This window comes from Lathyrus oleraceus, chromosome 7 (assembly GCF_024323335.1).
Source record: "Lathyrus oleraceus cultivar Zhongwan6 chromosome 7, CAAS_Psat_ZW6_1.0, whole genome shotgun sequence".
Classification (NCBI taxonomy): Eukaryota; Viridiplantae; Streptophyta; class Magnoliopsida; order Fabales; family Fabaceae; genus Lathyrus; species Lathyrus oleraceus.
In genome coordinates, this window is record NC_066585.1 from 181,617,513 (window position 1) to 181,637,294 (window position 19,782).

General features: G+C 35.0%; 1 protein-coding gene across 1 annotated transcript; it reads left to right on the top strand.

The window, feature by feature from the left end:
• Window positions 1–1,510: 1,510 nt before the first annotated feature.
• On the top strand, window positions 1,511–2,212 carry LOC127102771 (uncharacterized). Its single transcript, XM_051040106.1, has 2 exons — window positions 1,511–1,857; window positions 1,937–2,212. Exons 1-2 carry the CDS (start codon window positions 1,717–1,719, stop codon window positions 2,210–2,212), a joined length of 417 nt encoding a protein of 138 aa, XP_050896063.1. The 5' UTR covers window positions 1,511–1,716.
• The last annotated feature ends 17,570 nt before the right edge of the window (window positions 2,213–19,782 follow it).

Below are 19,782 nucleotides of genomic sequence, written 5' to 3' on the forward strand. Positions count from 1 at the left end.
CCAAGGATTCAAACCCTCGTGCCTACATATTGTCATCATGCAATTAGAAAATTAGAGTTTCGTAGTTCATTCTAAAAAATGTTTGTGCATTTGTTGTTTTTATAGGATAGGATTTAAGTTATTTTTGTCTTTAAAGTTAGCTTGCATTGCTCGCACGATGGAGGTCTAAGCGCTTGTTTTTGTTTCGCGTCGAATGTAATTTGTACTATCCTTTTTATGAAAAGGGAGTTTTTGAAAGGTGCATAAGGGCACACAAATGATTTGATGAGTTATGTTGCTTTTAAATTGAGTTAATCTTAGGTGTTGTGGATGTACCCAGTTCTTTATTTGCAAAAATATTTTTAGTTTAATCTACAAAATAAATTGATGATGGATAAAAAATATGAGTTATTTATATATTTGAGAAAAATAAATAATCATTATTGTGACTTATCCTAATTGAAATGTAGAGGACAAACATTTTTATATAATTTACTTGAAATGAAAAAAAGAAATTAACTTAAGAGAAGAGATTATTATTCATTTTATAATTTTATTACTAAAATAATTAAATTTAATGTCATAAATTGAATAAAAGAGGGTTAATAATTTTTAAAATTAGGAACATTTATGCATTTGAAAAATAAATTTCATTATTGTGATTTATCCTATTTTTAGGGGAAAACATTATTACATATACATATAACTTACTTGAAATGAAAAAAAAGTACTCAACTTTAAAAGAAGGGAGTTATTAAATAGATAACTAAATTAATTAGGCAAATCATTTTAATTGAAGGGAAATCAAATGTTAACTATATGACTCAATCCATAATTAAATCTAACTAAGAGTTGTTAAAGTAATTAATTAATTAAAAAATAAATAAAATAAAATGAAAGAAAATAAAAAATAAACAAATAAGGGGTACCACATTAGTTAGATTTTAATTGGTGTATGAATGGTTGTTAATGGTTTGTATGAATATTATGGAGTGTGGAATTGTTGTCGAGTTAGTAAAACAAGTGTATGTGAAAAGGAGTGGAAAGAAAGTTTTTTGACTTTTTTTTACTAAATCTAAAAAAAGATTTTGCACTAGCTTTGTGAAAAAAAATTAAAAAACATAAACCCTAAGATTTTAATTAATTAAAAATAAATTTTTATTTTTTTTTGGAATTTTAATTAATTAAAAAAATTAGGTTTCAAAACAAACAAAAGAGTGACCCTAAGAATACAAAAAGCGAAAGTCTATTAATCATAAATCCTAAAAAACAAATAAATTACTGTAATCAAAATCAAAATTTTAGAAGATTCAAACACATTATTGAACCAAACTCGGGCAAGAATTAAATCTAACCTACATAAAAAATAGGGTTAAATACACTTTACCCCCCTGTAATGTTAGCGAGTTTAGGATTACCCCCCTGGTAAAGTTATTTTTTCAATACCCCCCTTATGTTATGTAGATTCCTTCATAGAACCCCCTAATATCCAGGTGGCATGGAATCTTGGTTTTTTATTTCAGACGTGGCTTTTTAATTTTTTTATTTTCACATGTGAATCTTCATTAGGTCTCCAGCATGGCATAAACTAGAAATTAGGGTTCCAAATCCATCCCTCTCTCTCTTCGTGAAATCCATCCCTATCCCAAATCCATCCCTCTCTCTCTTCGTGAAATCCATCCCTACCCCAAATCCATCCCTCTCTTCATCTTCGTCCGTGTCCCCTTCATCTGGGTTATGGGTGGCAGCAAGGCATCTTCCACGAGTGAAGTTGGAAACGGCTTACCAAGATGTGGATGCAATGAAACCATGAAGTTGTTGGTCTCCAAGTCAATTGAAAACCCCGGTCGCAAATTTTGGAAATGCAGGAATAATATGGTGAGCAATTTTGAAGCATTTTATTATTTTGAGTTTAATTTCGAAATTAATTGTTGGTGGTGTTTGTCTCAAATTGCAGAATGGGTGCGGTTTATTTTTGTGGGATGATTTGGTCAGTGAGTTTGCAGTGAAAGAAACCAATCCGTCTGGATGCCGCCAATGTGAAGTCAACAAGGCTTATTTGATTGAATTTGCTAAAGAGATTGTTGAGGAGATAGATTGCAGAGTCGGAAAGCTTAACAAGTTAGAAAAACTGAAGAAAAAGATTGCAATGGAAAAGAGGAAAAATTTATGGTTAATGTTTGTAATTGGTCTGTCATGGATGTTGATAGCAGCAATGGTTAAGTTAGTCTAATGAGTCTGTCATGTAATTGTTATGTCATTAGTGTTTTTCAGCAATGTAATGTTGAACTTGTAATGTGTTCATCAATGAAATGTAATCTGTTCATCAATCTTAAACTGTCAGTGCAGCATCATTATTTGATTAAACTTTCAGCATTCAATCTACCAATAATGACAGAAAAAAGTTATATCATAATGAAAGAGCAAAATTGCAAAATCATCAGAAAACTACAGAACAATTTTATAGTCAGTAATTCTAAAGAAAATATGACATAGTAAACATATAAATAAATTGAAATATATTAATGTAGTCTATCTCTTAAACTTTTTCAGTGCAGAATTCAAGGTGAATGTAATTAAATACTTTGGCTTTTTCTTTAGGTCCTGCAGAATTCATGGTTTTGTTGTAAGATTAGTGCACAGACTAGCCATGGCTCTCTGCAGAATTCATGGTTTATGAAAAACAAGAAAAAAATGTGACAGACTAGCCATTATGTTTTATAGACAATACACACCAATAATGTTAAACTGATACATTAGAATTGATCATCACAGTAAGTGCATATGTTTGTTACAAAAGGATTACAAAATACATGTCTTCAAAGATCAGTTGGCATTACAAAAGAGTTTTCCAAAAGGATTACAAAATACATAGCAGAAACATAATAATCAGTCCCTCATTTTGAAGTGGGTATGTCTTCATTTTCTGGTAGGGTAATTGGTTTGTCACTAGATATTCCTTCACCTGTTATGGGTCTTTTAAACCAACTCAACTTGATCCTCTCACTTTGCCTTCTTTTGATGATAGGTTTTTTTTCAACCCTTTTTCTGGATTGTTTTGTGATTGAGGCAGCCACACTAGATCCTGTTTGACTCATAATAGTTGGAACAGGCATATCAGTTGGAGGCTGTGGATCAGTTGGAACAGGCACATTTGTTGGAACAGTCATATCAGTTGCAGTTGGGGCAGGCATATCAGATGCAGTTGGAACAGGCACATTTGTTGGAACAGTCATATCAGTTGCAGTTGGGGCAGGCATATCAGATGCAGTTGGAACAGGCACATTTGTTGGAACAGTCATATCAGTTGCAGTTGGGGCAGGCATATCAGTTGCAGTTGGAACAGGCACATTTGTTGGAACAGTCATATCAGTTGCAGTTGGGGCAGGCATATCAGATGCAGTTGGCATATCATTTGCAGTTGGCATATCAGTTGCAGTTGGCACATGTCCTTTTTTAGGTTTTCTCTACAATGTAAGACACAATGTATGGTTGTCATCACAATGCATATCACAATGAAGAATGTAAGACAGAATGTAGAATGTAAGACAAATGTATATCACAATGAATTACCTTTCTTTTAAGTGCATTGGGATCCTGAGTGGTAGCCTTACAAGTCATAGCATTGTGACCAAAATTATCACATTTGGTGCACTTATATGCAACACCAGATCTTCTCTTCCTTGCACCATCCTCTCCACTTTCTCTTATCCTAATCTTCTTAGGTCTACCAGGACCATTTTTATATGCAGGTGGTAGAGGTGGTTCCATCTCAACTTCTGGCCACATATCTTGACCATTGATTGGACTTACTGAAAATCCATAACATAGTGCAAACTTTTCTCTTGTGTAACAAGCATCAACAAATTCATCAGGGTTTTGCTTTCTATAACTCAGAGCAGCTACAGCATGCCTACATGGAATTCCTACTAATTCCCAAAAATTACAACTACATGACCTTTTAGCAATGTCAACAATAAATTCATGTGTGTTGTAACTATGTGTAACCTGAAAAGTCTCAGCAATTGACCATGTTGGCAACCAATGACCACTCCTGAACACCTCATTATCTAACCTTCTCCTAGGTATTGGCATCACCTTATGTGGCCAATTTTCTAGTTTACTTGCAGAGGTGGATAACCTATTCATCAGATATTTTCTTATCCACTCACACATTGTGAGTATAGGTTTGTCCCTAGCAGCTAGAATGGTAGCATTAAAAGACTCTAAGATATTATTCATCAATGTATCACATTTAGGGTAAAAAGAAAAGGCATGCTTACACCAGCTTTTGGTAGGAACAGCTATCAACCAAGTCCAAGCATTGGGATCTGCATTCTTCAATTCATTCATCTTTTGGACCCATGCCTGATAGTATGTGGCTTTAGCAGCTCCCATCATTAAATCTCTAATAAGGGCTCCTCCACCAAACCTTTTCTTGAAATTAGCATACAAGTGCCTAAGACATAATCTATGCTCAATAGTATCAGACAATTCTTCAAATACAGCCACAAGTCCCTGATACAAAATAGAAATTTTTTCAACATTTAGAGAATAGAATAATTTGCAACAGAAAGATAGAGTTAAATACATACCTTCTGTTGATCAGAGATAAATACATATCTTCTATCCTGACCAATGTCCTCCATTAGTAGTTGTATAAACCATCTCCAACTCTCCTTTGTTTCATTTTCAACCACACCAAATGCCAAAGGGAATATTGATCATTAGCATCCCTGCCTACAGCAATAAGTAACTGTCCACCATACTTGGTCTTTAAGTGACATCCATCAACCCCCACAAATGGTCTGCATCCATGAATAAAGCCTTTCTTACAGCCATCAAAACAGAAATAAAATGACCCAAACCTTGGTTGTATGGATGGACTAGGTCTTTCTACATTTATCTTCACAGTGTTGCCATGGTTTACCCTTCTTAGTTCTTCTGCATACCTCCATATGGAAGCATACTGATTGTCAGCATCACCTTCAATTATCTTCTTGGCAATTAGCTTAGCCCTCCATGCTTTTGCAACAGTAATACCCACAGAATATGTTTGCCTCATATCTTGGATGATGTCTCTTATCCTGACTGTATCAGAAGTTTGCATCCTCTTTACCACATGCTTGGCCACCCACTTTGAGCTAGCAGACTTGTTGTTCAAAACCCTAGCACATGTGTGCTTATGTACAAGTGTTTTTATAGCAAAAGTCTCCTTGTGGCCCACCTTAGAGCATAAGACTAAAAACCAACATTTATGCTTACACACCACCCTTACCCTATCTCTCTCATTTTTCACAAAAGAAATTTCCCTCCCATTAAGCACTGACCACTCACGGATAGCTGCCCTAAAGTCATCAAGTGTGTTGAATTCCATACCCCACTTGAATATAAAGTCTTTGTTTAGATGCTCTTTCCTAAACCTAGCATACTTGGGCCTTTCTTCATCACAAGAATCATCTGGGTCAGAACTATTCAACTCATCACTATAGTATACATCATCTGAATCCATACTCTTATTGGGCTCCTCCATACTGTTATTGGGCTCCCACCTAATAGGCTTAGTAACATCTATTCCTTCAAAACCATCAAAGTAAGCAGTAGCTCTTTCATCTTCACTGTCATCTAACCCCTCTACCTTCTCCTCATCTAACCCATCAATTCCATTATCAGGGGGGTGGTCATCATCAGTCACACATTTAGGTTCCCTATCAGCAGGGTCCATGTTCCCAGTACTATGTTCAACATACAAATCTCCTTTCACATTCATTGCACTAAAGTATAAAGCAAAATCATCAACAGCATCATCATCTTTCCTAATCAGAAAAAAACCATCTTGAATTTCTAAAACTTTTGTCCATACCCTAACACAATCAACCTTATACCCTAACCTACTCAACAACTTCTCAATGTTATCCATGTTCCAATTTGAAACATGTATCCCATTAACTGTCGTATCCGTACCCCCTCTGTATATAATTTCTTCTTCAAAAACCCTGTAAAATTCACCCCCATGGTGGAGTGTAACACTAAAGTGTTGTGAATCCTGTCAATATATTATACCCACATGTCAAAGATTGTTGATTTCAAAATTTTACCCTACGACATTGATGAACTTCAAATTTTTACTAACCTCGGACTTTGGACACTTCACTGAACTCGTCTTCACTGAGCTGGATCGCTTCTTCGTATTCGCTGAGGTTGTCTTCATCTTCGTCTTCACTGCGGTCGTCTTTCTCGTTTGCTTCGTTCCCTGCATTCTTCTTCTTCGTCTTCGTCTTCCCCTAGAAATTTCGTCTTTGTCTTCCCTGCTATGTTCAGAACCCTAATTTTCTAAGGGGGTATTTGAAATTAAAAAGTGTAAAATGACACATAATCACTTTAACAAAATTAAAAATATGCCAGGTGTAGGACCTCTTATTAGATTCCATGCCACCTGGATATTAGGGGGTTCTATGAAGGAATCTACATAACATAAGGGGGGGTTTACAAAAAATATTTTTACAGGGGGGTAATCCTAAACTCGCTAACATTACAGGGGGGAAAAGTGTATTTAACCCTAAAAAATAATACATATACTCATTCTTAGAGACATGAAAAAATATGGTACTAACCTGGAGTGTCGTGACCACAATAAGTTGTTTCCTCCCTTCTTCTCTCTCTCTCTTCTTTATGCTCTCCCCTTTTCTCCTTCAGTGCGTGGGTTTTTTATCGGATTGATGATGAAGACTTTAGGATTTTAATTGTTATTGTTCTTCAGTGTCAAGAGCAACAACTTTTTAGGATACTGAATTTCTAAATAGTGGATAATGAAATTGGTGTAGAAAGTGAGGTCATTTATAGGTGAAGATTAGATCAAGACAATAAATGTGATTGATCAATCTGAGATTTGATTGGAACTTGGGGATCAAATATGTATAAATTAGGAAGTATCCATGAACTTGTATCTTGTGATTATTAGAAAATAAATATTTAAACGCCTATAAATAAAAAACAAAACTAATATTTAAATACTAAAAAATAAGTCAACATTTGACTTTTTGACCCCTTTTTCAATAAAAATAACAAAAAAGAAAATAAATGCAAAATAGGAGTGCAATAGAATTTATTTATACAAATATTAGGCTAACTAAAAATGAAATAAAATTTTATTTAATTAAAGTATACAATCAAAAAATAAACAAAAACAAAAATAACTTTATTTCATTTTGATTTATGACTATTTTTTATTAATCACATTGATTCTCTCCTAAAATAGAAAAATGCAATAATTAAAAATCTTTCAAAATCTTTTTTGTATCTTTTTGTATTTTAAATAAAAACCAAATGAAATTAAATTACTATCTTAAAATAAAATATGAACAAGATCTTTCCAAATATTTTTTTATTTTATGATGTTTTGCTATTTTTTGAATAAAAAATGAAAAAATGTGAAAATTAATTATTTTTAAAAATGCATATTTTACAAATACGAAAATTAACTTTAAAAAAGGAAAAATACAATTTTTTGGATTTTTTTGTGATTTTTTAAAATAAAATAGAAATAAAGGTAAAAAAGAGAAAATGCACTAAAAATGGGAAAAGGTCCATCACCACGATAGTACGAACTGAGCTATCTCATTCATTCGAAATGAACACACCTTTAAAACTATACAAAACAAAGTTGGTCAAAATTTTTGGTATGATAATGAGGACTTATTCAGTAGTTGGTGGTTGTATGTGTTCAGATGGTTGTTTAGTGGTTGTAATTGGGGGATGGTCAGGTGATGTATTAGTTGATTGATTTAGTATTTGTGATAGGAGTGTTTGTGGTATTTGTGGTGGTTCAATTATAGTGGTTTCAGATGGTACAGGTACAAAAGTAGTAATTGTTTCAGATACAGTGTGTTGTTTTTCTTTGGGCTTGGAGATTATTCCAAAAGGAATGGATACAAAAAGTGTTGGAGTGGGTCGGAGAGGAGTAGATGAGATCGTGTTGACATTACCGATGTAATTAAAAGAGGTCTAATCTAAAGGAGACTTACCATGAGGTATGTTCTGAGCAATTGACACTTCAGCTGGCTTAGCATTCCTAGAACTGCAGTTTTGAAGCTACAACATTAATCCAGAACTGCTTGATAAATTCAGGGTAAACTGATCCTTTGAGACGATTAAATTTTTTTCCCAAACTTGAGACTTTACCCGTTTAGTAAGATCAAACCTGTTAAATTTTAGTTTATCAAAATCCAAAATCAATTCACAAAGAACCTCTAACTTAGTAATAGGAGTAGAAAGAGTGAGTTCATGAAGCCCCTCTTTATGTTGATCTTATTGTTGTTCTTGATTTTGAGTAGATTGTTGTTGTTGCTGTTTTGAGACTTGTTGTAGTTGAACTTGTTGTTGAGAATCATCCATGGTGAAGAACTGCTGATTAGGGTTTCATAGAGAATGAAGGTTTGAAAGAGAGAAAGTATGGGTTTGTGACATAGGGGAAGACGTAGAGAGATATTACTTATTCCCAAGAAATCTTTTCACCCAATACGTCATTCACCCGTTAGAAGTGTAACAACCCAATTTTAGTATTTATTTCTTATATTATTATTATTATAGTTTATTTTATTTATTTAGAGGGTTAATTAATTAATTGGTTGTTAGGTAGTATAATAATTGATTATATTAATTAATTTGGTGTGTTAATTAATTATTTAGTTGATATGAGATATAATGAATAATTGAATTAATTAAATTGGTGTGCATATTGAGTTGGTTTAATTTATTTGAATTAAATAGAGACATTATAATACTAGGTCTTATTGGGCCTAATAATTAAATTAGAGGTATCATTCTTTAAGCCCAAATATAAAACTATAAATAAGAGGTAGGAGAGTGAGAAGTAGGATTCATTTGATCATTTGACGGCAACAGAGAAAGAAAAGAGGAAAAGTAAGGAGAAGAGGGGAAGAACAAGAGAGAAACTAGGGTTTCCAGAAAATTGAAGAGGTAAGGGGGAGAATCCTTATTATTATGGGTTAGTATAATTGGGTCAATGGGTAGAAATATGTTTAGGTTGAAATCCCTAATTTGCATGGTTTGGGAATTGTTAGGTCTTAATGAGTATTCTTGATTTGTGGTGATTTGATTGTGTTAAAACTGCAAATTAACGTTATATACTTAGAGTATTGTATGAGTTATAATTTTCTGAACGTTTGGCTTTTTACGGAATCGAAATCGGAGGTTGGAAAGTCCTCCAACGATGAAAAACACAGAAAATTCTGCATTCTGTTTTATGTTAACCGGTTACCCACCGAGCGTTAACCGGTTACTTGCTTAAAATCTGCGCAGGGAGTTGATTCTGTTTTATGTTAACCGGTTACCCACCGAGCGTTAACCGGTTACTTGCTTAAAATCTGCGCAGGGAGTTGATTTTGTTTTATGTTAACCGGTTACCCACCGAGCGTTAACCGGTTACTTGCTTAAAAAGTTGCGCAGGAATTTGATTCTGTTTTATGTTAACCGGTTACCCATCGAGCGTTAACCGGTTACTTGCTTAAAAATCTGCGTAGGAAATTGATTCTGTTTTGTGTTAACCGGTTACCCTCCGAGCATTAACCGGTTACTTGCTTAAAAATCTGCGCAGGAAATTGATTCTGTTTTGTGTTAACCGGTTACCCTCCGAGCATTAACCGGTTACCACTGTTGAAAAATGAAAAATTGAGATTTTAAAAGTTGTATTCATTTTGAAATGCAATCTAAGTGTGCGTAGTTGATAATTAGCCTATATTTGTGAATGATATATTATTATGAATGTGTATATGTACCATTGGTGGATAATTCATAGAGTTGAATTATGGTGATATGTAGAATGTAAAGATAGTAGAGATGATCTTAATTGCATATGTGTTGGTATTTGTACATTCATTCATGGCATGGTCAGCTTCATGGTGGAAGCATAAAACTGTGGGTTCACATGGTAATAGACGTTGATCCTTGAATGGAAATAGGCGTAGCAGACGTTGATCCTTAATTGGAAATAGACGTAGTGGCTTGGATTCTAGATATTGAATCGGAAAGCGGTGAAACTGTGGGTTCACATAGACGTTGATCCTTAATTGGAAATAGGCATAGCAGACGTTGATCCTTAATTGGAAATAGACGTAGTGGCTTTGATCTTGTCCGGATCGGAAGTGTGGCTTGGATTCTAGATATTGAATTGGAAAGCGGTGAAACGTTGGGTTCACATTGCGGTACCACATGCATAGAGTCACATGTCTTGCATTGAGTCACATTAGAGTTATGTGGTAATTGAGTGTATGCATTGATGTGATTGTGAGGTGTGTAAGAGATATGGTAATTGAATTTGGTGATGTTTGGATACATAATTTGGCAAAATATGTGATTATGTGATAATTGTAGTTATGTGTATAATTGGGAATATAGTATTGGATTTTAATATTATACTCCTTGAGTTTGATGTGTGCTTGAAACATGTGAAATAAATGTTGGTTAATATTATTGACATGGTTATACAAGGTGTGATGAATTCCGTTAATTGTTGATTTAATCATTGTGCCTTATTATACTCCTTCATAATGATTTGAATTCTCACCCTTCTGTTTGAATGTTGCTTTACATGGCATCGTGCAGATACTCAAGAGTAGTATTGCTGAAGTAAGTGGAAGGTAGCTCATTCGAGATTTAGCCGGAGAGCTTCCGTATTTTAGTTTAGAGACTAGGTAGTGAGTCAATGCTCTGGTCATGTAACACGGGGTAGATTAGTAGTATTGAACTCATATCTGATTTGGATACGTATTATGTTATTACTTGTGAACATGTTTATTTGAAATTTCTGTTTGAGAGGCCATAGTGCCAAATATTCTGGATATGGTTTTAGTTATCTTGAGGAGATTATTGAGAGATGATCATGGTATGGGACATGGATCATTTTATGAAATACATGAGTATTCATTATTTTCCGCTGCAAACGCATATTCTTGAATATTCATGATAATTGAAATGTGTTATTTTAAATGATCAGGTGTATTGTATATTGATGATGAATGATGTTGGTTTTTGAAAGCTTTTAGTTTTTGAAAACGTCGATGTGACGCCCTTTTGTTTATATGCGTGCTTATTTACTCTGATTATATGTTAAGTATTTTGGGGTAGAAAACGGGGTGTTACATTAGTGGTATAAGAGCAGGTCGGTCCGTCCGGCCAGGTTGTTTAATTAGGTTTGTTCCATAGTATGCGACATGTGTGTGAGAACATTGTTGATGCTTGTTTTATTTTCCGTTGGCAGGTTGGGAATGAAATAAGTGGGGGAGAAGCGTCTGCTTATCTTGGATGTTCCAATTGTATTGAGCTTGGACATTAATGTATCGCATGCAAGAGTGCAGTGTTGGCTAGTTAACCTATTTTGAGAATGTTGTGCTTTTCCTGAACCCGAAGAGAGGTCGGATTCGAGGATGGTGTTGGTTAGAATTTAATCGGGTGTATATTAACTGTTTTGAGAAGACGGTTATTTTTCTTGAGGTTGGTGCTAAGGAAGATTGGTTGTGTCTGCTAAGAAAGTTGATGAATCGGTGCAAGGTGGTGCCGAGCTGTTTATGTTGTTGGCAACTTTGGATATTCGTGAGAAGAGGACGATTGGAGAATTGCCGATAGTTTGTGAGTTTGCGGAGGTATTTCCTGAAGATATAAGTGATTTACCGTCGGAACGTGAGGTTGAGTTTTCGATTGATTTGGTTCCTGGAACTAGTCCTGTATCGATGGCTCCCTATAGAATGTCTGCTTCTGAGTTGAAAGAGTTGAAGAGTCAACTTGAAGACTTGCTTGAGAAGAGGTTTATTCGTCCTAGTGTGTCGCCGTGGGGTGCACCTGTTCTGTTGGTCAAGAAGAAAGAAGGTTCTGTGAGATTATGTGTTGATTATAGACAACTGAATAAAGTGACGATTAAGAACAAGTATCCACTTCCGAGGATTGACGATCTGATGGATCAGCTGGTTGGAGCTTGTGTGTTTAGAAAAATTGATTTGAGGTCTGGGTATCATCAGATTCGTGTAAAGGCTGAGGATATTCAAAAGAATGCTTTTCGGACAAGGTACGGTGACTACGAGTACTCCGTGATGCCTTTTGGTGTGACTAATGCACCTGGTGTATTTATGGAGTATATGAATAGAATTTTTCATGATTATCTGGATAAGTTTGTTGTTGTGTTCATCGATGATATATTGATTTATTCTAAGAGTGAAGAAGATCATGCCGAGCATTTGAAGGTTGTGTTATCGGTGTTGAAAAAGAGAGGAAGTTGTTTGCTAAACTCTCTAAATGTGAGTTTTGGTTGAGTGAAGTAAGTTTTCTTGGACATGTGATTTCGAGTGGTGGTATTTTTGTGGATCCTACGAAGATTGAAGATGTATCTCAATGGGAAGCTCCTAAGTTTATGGCTGAGATTCGAAGTTTCCTTGGTTTGGCTAGTTATTATAGGAAGTTCATTGAAGGATTTTCTAAGTTGTTGTTACCATTGACGCAGTTGACGAGGAAAGGTCAAGCTTTCATTTGGACTTCGCAGTGTAAAGCGAATTTTCAAGAACTTAAGAGAAGATTGACTACGACTCCTATTTTAATTTTACCGGATCTGTTAGAACCTTTCGTTGTGTATTGTGATGCTTCTTTGTTGGGTTTGGGAGGTGTTTTAATGCAAAAAGGGCAAGTGGTAGCTTATGCTTCAAGGCAACTTAAAGTTCATGAGAGGAATTATCCGACGCATGATTTAGAGTTGGCCGCCGTTGTGTTCGTGTTGAAGCTTTGGAGACATTATTTGTTTGGATCGCGATTTGACGTGTTTAGTGATCACAAGAGTTTAAAGTACTTGTTCGATCAGAAAGAATTGAATATGAGGCAAAGGAGATGGTTGGAATTCTTGAAAGATTATGATTTTGGTTTGAATTATCATCCTGGAAAGGCGAATATTGTAGCCGATGCATTGAGTAGGAAGTCATTGCACGTGTCTATGTTGATGATTCGAGAGTTTGAATTGTTGGAGCAATTTAGATATTTGAGTTTGGTCTGTGAAGCGACGCCTTCGTGTGTTAAGCTTGGTATGTTGAAGCTTACGTGTGGCATTCTTGACGAGATTAGAGAAGGTCAGAAGTCAGATTTGAAATTAGTCGATGTTATGACATTGATTAATCAAGGCAAAGGTGGTGACTTTCAGATTGATGAGAACGGTATCGTGAGGTGTCGTGATCGAGTTTATGTTCCGGATGTTGCGGATTTAAGAAAGAGGATTCTTGAGGAAGGGCATAGAAGTGGTCTGAGTATTCATCCAGGTGCTACTAAAATGTATCAATACTTGAGAAAGATGTTTTGGTGGCAAGGTATGAAGAAGGATGTAGCGGAATTTGTGTATTCATGTTTGACTTGTCAAAAGTCAAAGATTGAACATCAAAATCTGTCTGAACTGATGCAACTGTTATCTATTCCCGAGTGGAAGTGGGATAGTATCTCTATGGATTTTGTTTCGGGCTTGCCAAGAACATTGAGTAATTGTGAGGCGATTTGGGTCGTTGTGGACAGGTTGACGAAATGTGCTCATTTTATTCCGATGAGGATGGATTATTCGATGGAGAGACTTGCTAAGTTGTACATCGAAAGGATTGTGTGTTTGCATGGTATTCCGTCGAGCATTGTTTCGGATAGAGATCCGAGGTTCAATTCGAGATTTTGGGAAGGTTTGCAAAGTGCTTTGGGTACGAAGTTGCGTTTGAGTTCGGCATATCATCCGCAAACTGATGGTCAAACGGAGAGGACTATTCAGTCACTTGAAGATCTTTTGAGGTCTTGCGTTTTGGAACAAGGAGGAAATTGGGATAGTTTCTTGCCTTTGATCGAGTTTACGTATAACCACAGTTTCCATTTGAGTATTGGAATGGCACCTTTTGAGGCTCTTTATGGTAGAAGGTGTAGAACTCCTTTGTGTTGGTACGAATCGGGAGAGAGTGTTGTGGTTGGACCCGAGTTGATTCTAGAGACTACGGATAAGATTAAGATGATCCAAGAGAAGATGAAGGCTTCTCAGAGTCGTCAAAAGAGTTATCATGATAAGAGGAGGAATGCTCTTGAGTTTGAGAAAGATGAGCATGTATTTCTTCGAGTTACGCCAATAACGGGTGTTGGTAGAGCTTTGAAGTCGCGTAAGTTGACGCCGCATTTCATTGGTCCTTATCAGATTTCCGAGAGGGTAGGTGAAGTAGCATATCGGATTGCATTACCACAATCACTTTCTAATCTTCATGATGTGTTCCATGTGTCTCAATTGAGGAGGTACATTGCGGATCCATCGCATGTTGTTCCATTAGATGATGTTCAAGTGAGGGATAATTTGACGGTTGATACATCACCTATGCGAATTGAAGACCGAGAAGTGAAGAAGCTTCGTGGTAAGGAGATTGCTTTGGTGAAAGTGATATGGGGCGGAGCCGCCAATGGCAATATTACTTGGGAACTCGAGGATAAGATGAAGGAATCGTATCCGGAGTTGTTCGTTTGAGGTAAATTTTCGAGGCCGAAAATCTTTTAAGTGGGGGAGAGTTGTAACAACCCAATTTTAGTATTTATTTCTTATATTATTATTATTATTATAGTTTATTTTATTTTTTTAGAGGGTTAATTAATTAATTGGTTGTTAGGTACTATAATAATTGATTATATTAATTAATTTGGTGTTTTAATTAATTATTTAGTTGATATGAGATATAATGAATAATTGAATTAATTAAATTGGTGTGCATATTGAGTTGGTTTAATTTATTTGAAATAAATAGAGACATTATAATACTAGGTCTTATTGGGCCTAATACTTAAATTAGAGGTATCATTCTTTAAGCCCAAATATAATAGTATAATACTATAAATAAGAGGTAGGAGAGTGAGAAGTAGGATTCATTTGATCATTTGACGGCAACAGAGAAAGAAAAGAGGAAAAGTAAGGAGAAGAGGGGAAGAACAAGAGAGAAGCTAGGGTTTCCAGAAAATTAAAGAGGTAAGGGGGAGAATCCTTATTATTATGGGTTAGTATAATTGGGTCAATGGGTAGAAATATGTTTAGGTTGAAATCCCTAATTTGCATGGTTTTGGAATTGTTAGGTCTTAATGAGTATTCTTGATTTGTGGTGATTTGATTGTGTTAAAACTGCAAATTAACGTTATATACTTAGAGTATTGTATGAGTTATAATTTTCTGAACGTTTGGATTTTTACGGAATCGAAATCAGAGGTTCGAAAGTCCTCCAACGATGAAAAACGCAGAAAATTCTGCATTCTGTTTTATGTTAACCGGTTACCCACCGAGCGTTAACCGGTTACTTGCTTAAAATCTACGCAGGGAGTTGATTCTGTTTTATGTTAACCAGTTACCCACCGAGCGTTAACCGGTTACTTGCTCAAAATTTGCGCAGGGAGTTGATTCTGTTTTATGTTAATCGGTTACCCACCGAGCGTTAACCGGTTACTTGCTTAAAAATCTGCGCAGGAAGTTGATTATGTTTTATGTTAACCGGTTACCCACCGAGCGTTAAACGGTTACTTGCTTAAAAATCTGCGCAGGAAGTTGATTCTGTTTTATGTTAACCGGTTACCCACCGAGCGTTAACCGGTTACTTGCTTAAAAATCTGCGCAGGAAATTGGTTCTGTTTTGTGTTAACAGGTTACCCTCCGAGCGTTAACCGGTTACCACTGTTGAAAAATGAAAAATTGATATTTTAAAAGTTGTATTCATTTTGAAATTCAATCTAAGTGTGCGTAGTTGGTAATTAGCCTATATTTGTGAATGATATATTGTTATGAATGTGTATATGTACCATTGGTGGATAATTCATAGAGTTGAATTATGGTGATATGTAGAATGTTAAGATGGTAGAGATGATCTTAATTGCATATGTGTTGGTATTTGTACATTCATTCATGGCATGGTCGGCTTCATGGCGGAAGCGGTGAAACTGTGGGTTCACATGGTAATAGACGTTGATCCTTGAATGGAAATAGGCGTAGCAGACGTTGATCCTTAATTGGAAATAGACGTAGTGGCTTGGATTCTAGATATTGAATCGGAAAGCGGTGAAACTGTGGGTTCACATAGACGTTGATCCTTAATTGGAAATAGGCGTAGCAGACGTTGATCCTTAATTGGAAATAGACGTAGTGGCTTGGATTCTAGATATTGAATCGGAAAGCGGTGAAACTGTAGGTTCACATAGACGTTGATCCTTAATTGGAAATAGGCATAGCAGACGTTGATCCTTAATTGGAAATAGACGTAGTGGCTTTGATCTTGTCCGGATCAGAAGCGTGGCTTGGATTCTAGATATTGAATCGGAAAGCGGTGAAACGTTGGGTTCACATTGCGGTACCACATGCATAGAGTCACATGTCTTGCATTGAGTCACATTAGAGTTATGTGATAATTGAGTGTATGCATTGATGTGATTGTGAGGTGTGTAAGAGATATGGTAATTGAATTTGGTGATGTTTGGATACATAATTTGGCAAAATATGTGATTATGTGATAATTGTAGTTATGTGTATAATTGGGAATATAGTATTGGATTTTAATATTATACTCCTTGAGTTTGATGTGTGCTTGAAACATGTGAAATAAATGTTGGTTAATATTATTGACATGGTTATACAAGGTGTGATGAATTCCGTTAATTGTTGATTTAATCATTGTGCCTTATTATACTCCTTCATAATGATTTGAATTCTCACCCTTCTGTTTGAATGTTGCTTTACATGGCATCGTGCAGATACTCAAGAGTAGTATTGCTGAAGTAAGTGGAAGGTAGCTCATTCGAGATTTAGCCGGAGAGCTTCCGTATTTTAGTTTGGAGACTAGGTAGTGAGTCAATGCTCTGGTCATGTAACACGGGGTAGATTAGTAGTATTGAAGTCATATCTGATTTGGATACGTATTATGTTATTACTTGTGAACATGTTTATTTGAAATTTCTGTTTGAGAGGCCATAGTGCCAAATATTCTGGATATAGTTTTAGTTATCTTGAGGAGATTATTGAGAGATGATCATGGTATGGGACATGGATCATTTTACGAAATACATGAGTATTCATTATTTTCCGCTGCGAACGCATATTCTTGAATATTCATGATAATTGAAATGTGTTATTTTAAATGATCAGATGTATTGTATATTGATAATGTGTTATTTTAAATTATCAGGTGTATTGTATATTCATGATAATTGAAATGTGTTATTTTCCGCTGTGACGCCCTTTTGTTTATATGCATGCTTATTTACTCTGATTATATGTTAAGTATTTTGGGGTAGAAAAAAGGGTGTTACAAGAAGCGTTTTAGTTTAGGACATGTGTCTTTAAACTGATCCACAAACCAAGGTTGATTAACATCTAATTAATATAAAAACTATTCAATATCCAAAAGGTAGAACATTTTACAGAGAGGTTCTGACTGGATACTTCTGAACCTTGAAACATTTTCACTTCTGAATACTTCACTATTCAGAGTCAAAGATCTTAGAGTCTGATTTAATCATTCTAAGAAATTAAACATTCTGGGATATTCATCTTTTTCATTCTGAACATAAGTCCATTTTCAAAAAAAATAGAATGAAAACAAATCTATCTTAAGCAAGGGGTTTTGTAAAGATATCACCTCATTGATGGTTTGTATCAATAAATTTTAAATATTAAATTCACTTCTAAACATAGTCACGTATAAAGTGGTGTTTAATATCAAAATGTTTAGCTCTAGAATATTAAATGGAATTCTTATATTAAAAAACTAGCAGAGGTATTATCACAAAGAATACGAACGTTACTCTCATATATCTGAAAATCTTCTAGCTGACTTTTCATCCAGAGAATCTGAGTGCTACAGCTAGATGCTTCAATATATTCAACTTTGACTGTTGATAATGCAATTGTTAATTGCCTCTTACTGGACCCTGAGATCAAGTTATCTCCCAGAAATTGACAACTTCTAGAAGTACTTTTTCTTTCAAGTTTATGACCAGCGTAATCAGCATCACAATAACCTACTAGCTTGTACTCTTTTGATTTTCTATAACACAAACCAAGGTTAGTAGTACCTTTCAGATACCAGAAGACACTCTTAACATGTGTTAAGTGGGATTCTCTAGGATCTGATTGGAAGCGAGCACATAAATAGACACTAAATAAAATGTCAGGTCTAGAAGAAGTTAAGTATAAGAGAGAACCTATCATACCTCTGTATACCTTTTTCTCTACCTTTGTGCTTACCTCATTCTTCTCCAGAATACATGTAAGATGCATTAGAGTTTTTTCTATCTTGCATTCTGACATGTCAAACTTCTTCTGAAGTTATTTGGTAAATTTTCTCTGATATATATATGTTCCTTTTGAACTTTGATTAATTTGGATTCCAATAAAGAACTTGAGTTCTCCCATCAGAGTTATCTCAAACTCTGGCTGCATTGACTTAGAAAACTTCTTGCACAAGGTAGCATTTGTAGAACCAAATATTATATCATTCACATAAATTTGAACAACAAGAATATCATTTTTGAATGTCTTATAGAACAAAATAGTATCAACATTTCCTCAGGTAAAACCATTTTCTAAAAGAAAATTACGTACTCTTTCATACCTTGCTCTAGGAGCTTGTTTCAAACCATACATAGATTTCTTAAGTTTGAAAAAAAATAGATTTTTATGATTTTCAAAACCAGGAGGTTGATGTACATACACTTCTTCAGTTATGTAACCATTCAGAAATGCACTCTTGACATCCATCTAATACAAGATGATATTATGATTAACAACAAAATAAATTAAGAGAAGAATATACTCTAACCTGGCAACTGGTGCAAAGGTTTCAATATAGTCAATCCCTTGTTGTTGATTATAGCCTTGTACAACCAGTATGGCCTTGTTCCTTACCACTTCTCCTTTTCCTTTCAGCTTGTTTCTGAAGATCTATTTGTCCCAATGACATGAATTCCTTTGGATCTATGTACAATAGTCCATACCTCATTTCTAGAGAATTAGTTCAATTCTTCTTGCATTTCTAGATTCCACTCAGTGTCCAAAATTGCTTTATCAATAGATGTAGGTTCTATTAGGGACATCAAACCCATAAGTGTCTCTTTAAAAGGTTTAAATAAGGATCTAGTTCTGACTGGTTCTATTTTTTATCTCCTAGAATCAATTCTACAGAGTGTGAGGATCCTTGTTTATGTTTCCTCAAAGGAGCTGAACTTCAACAGCTTCTGGTTGAACAGTTTCAGAGTCTTTTTCCTCAACATCTTTAGCTTCTGAAGCTTTACCTTCAGAGCCTAAATAAGTGATCTGCAGATCTGCAAACTTCTCAACTAGCTTTGACTTTTCAGGGTCAAGATTATCATCAAATATAACATGAATTGACTCCTCTACAATTCGTGTTTCAGTGTTATATACTTTATAGACTTTAGATTTTTCAGAGTATCCTAACATTATACACTTTTGTGCCTTAAAATCAAACTTGTTCAGATTGTCCTTAGTGTTAAGAATAAAACAAGTACATACAAAAGGATGGAAATATGAAATGTTGGGTTTTCTATTCTTTCATAATTTATAAGAAGTCTTTCCCATAATAGGTCTTATAGAGATCGTGTTTTGAATATAACATGTTGTGTTAACTCCCTCTGCCCATAAGTGCTTAGCCACATTAGTCTCACCGATCATGACTTTGCCAATTTCTTACAATGTCTTATTCTTCCTCACTACAACTCCATTTTATTGTGGAGTTCTAGTGCAAGAGAAATCAT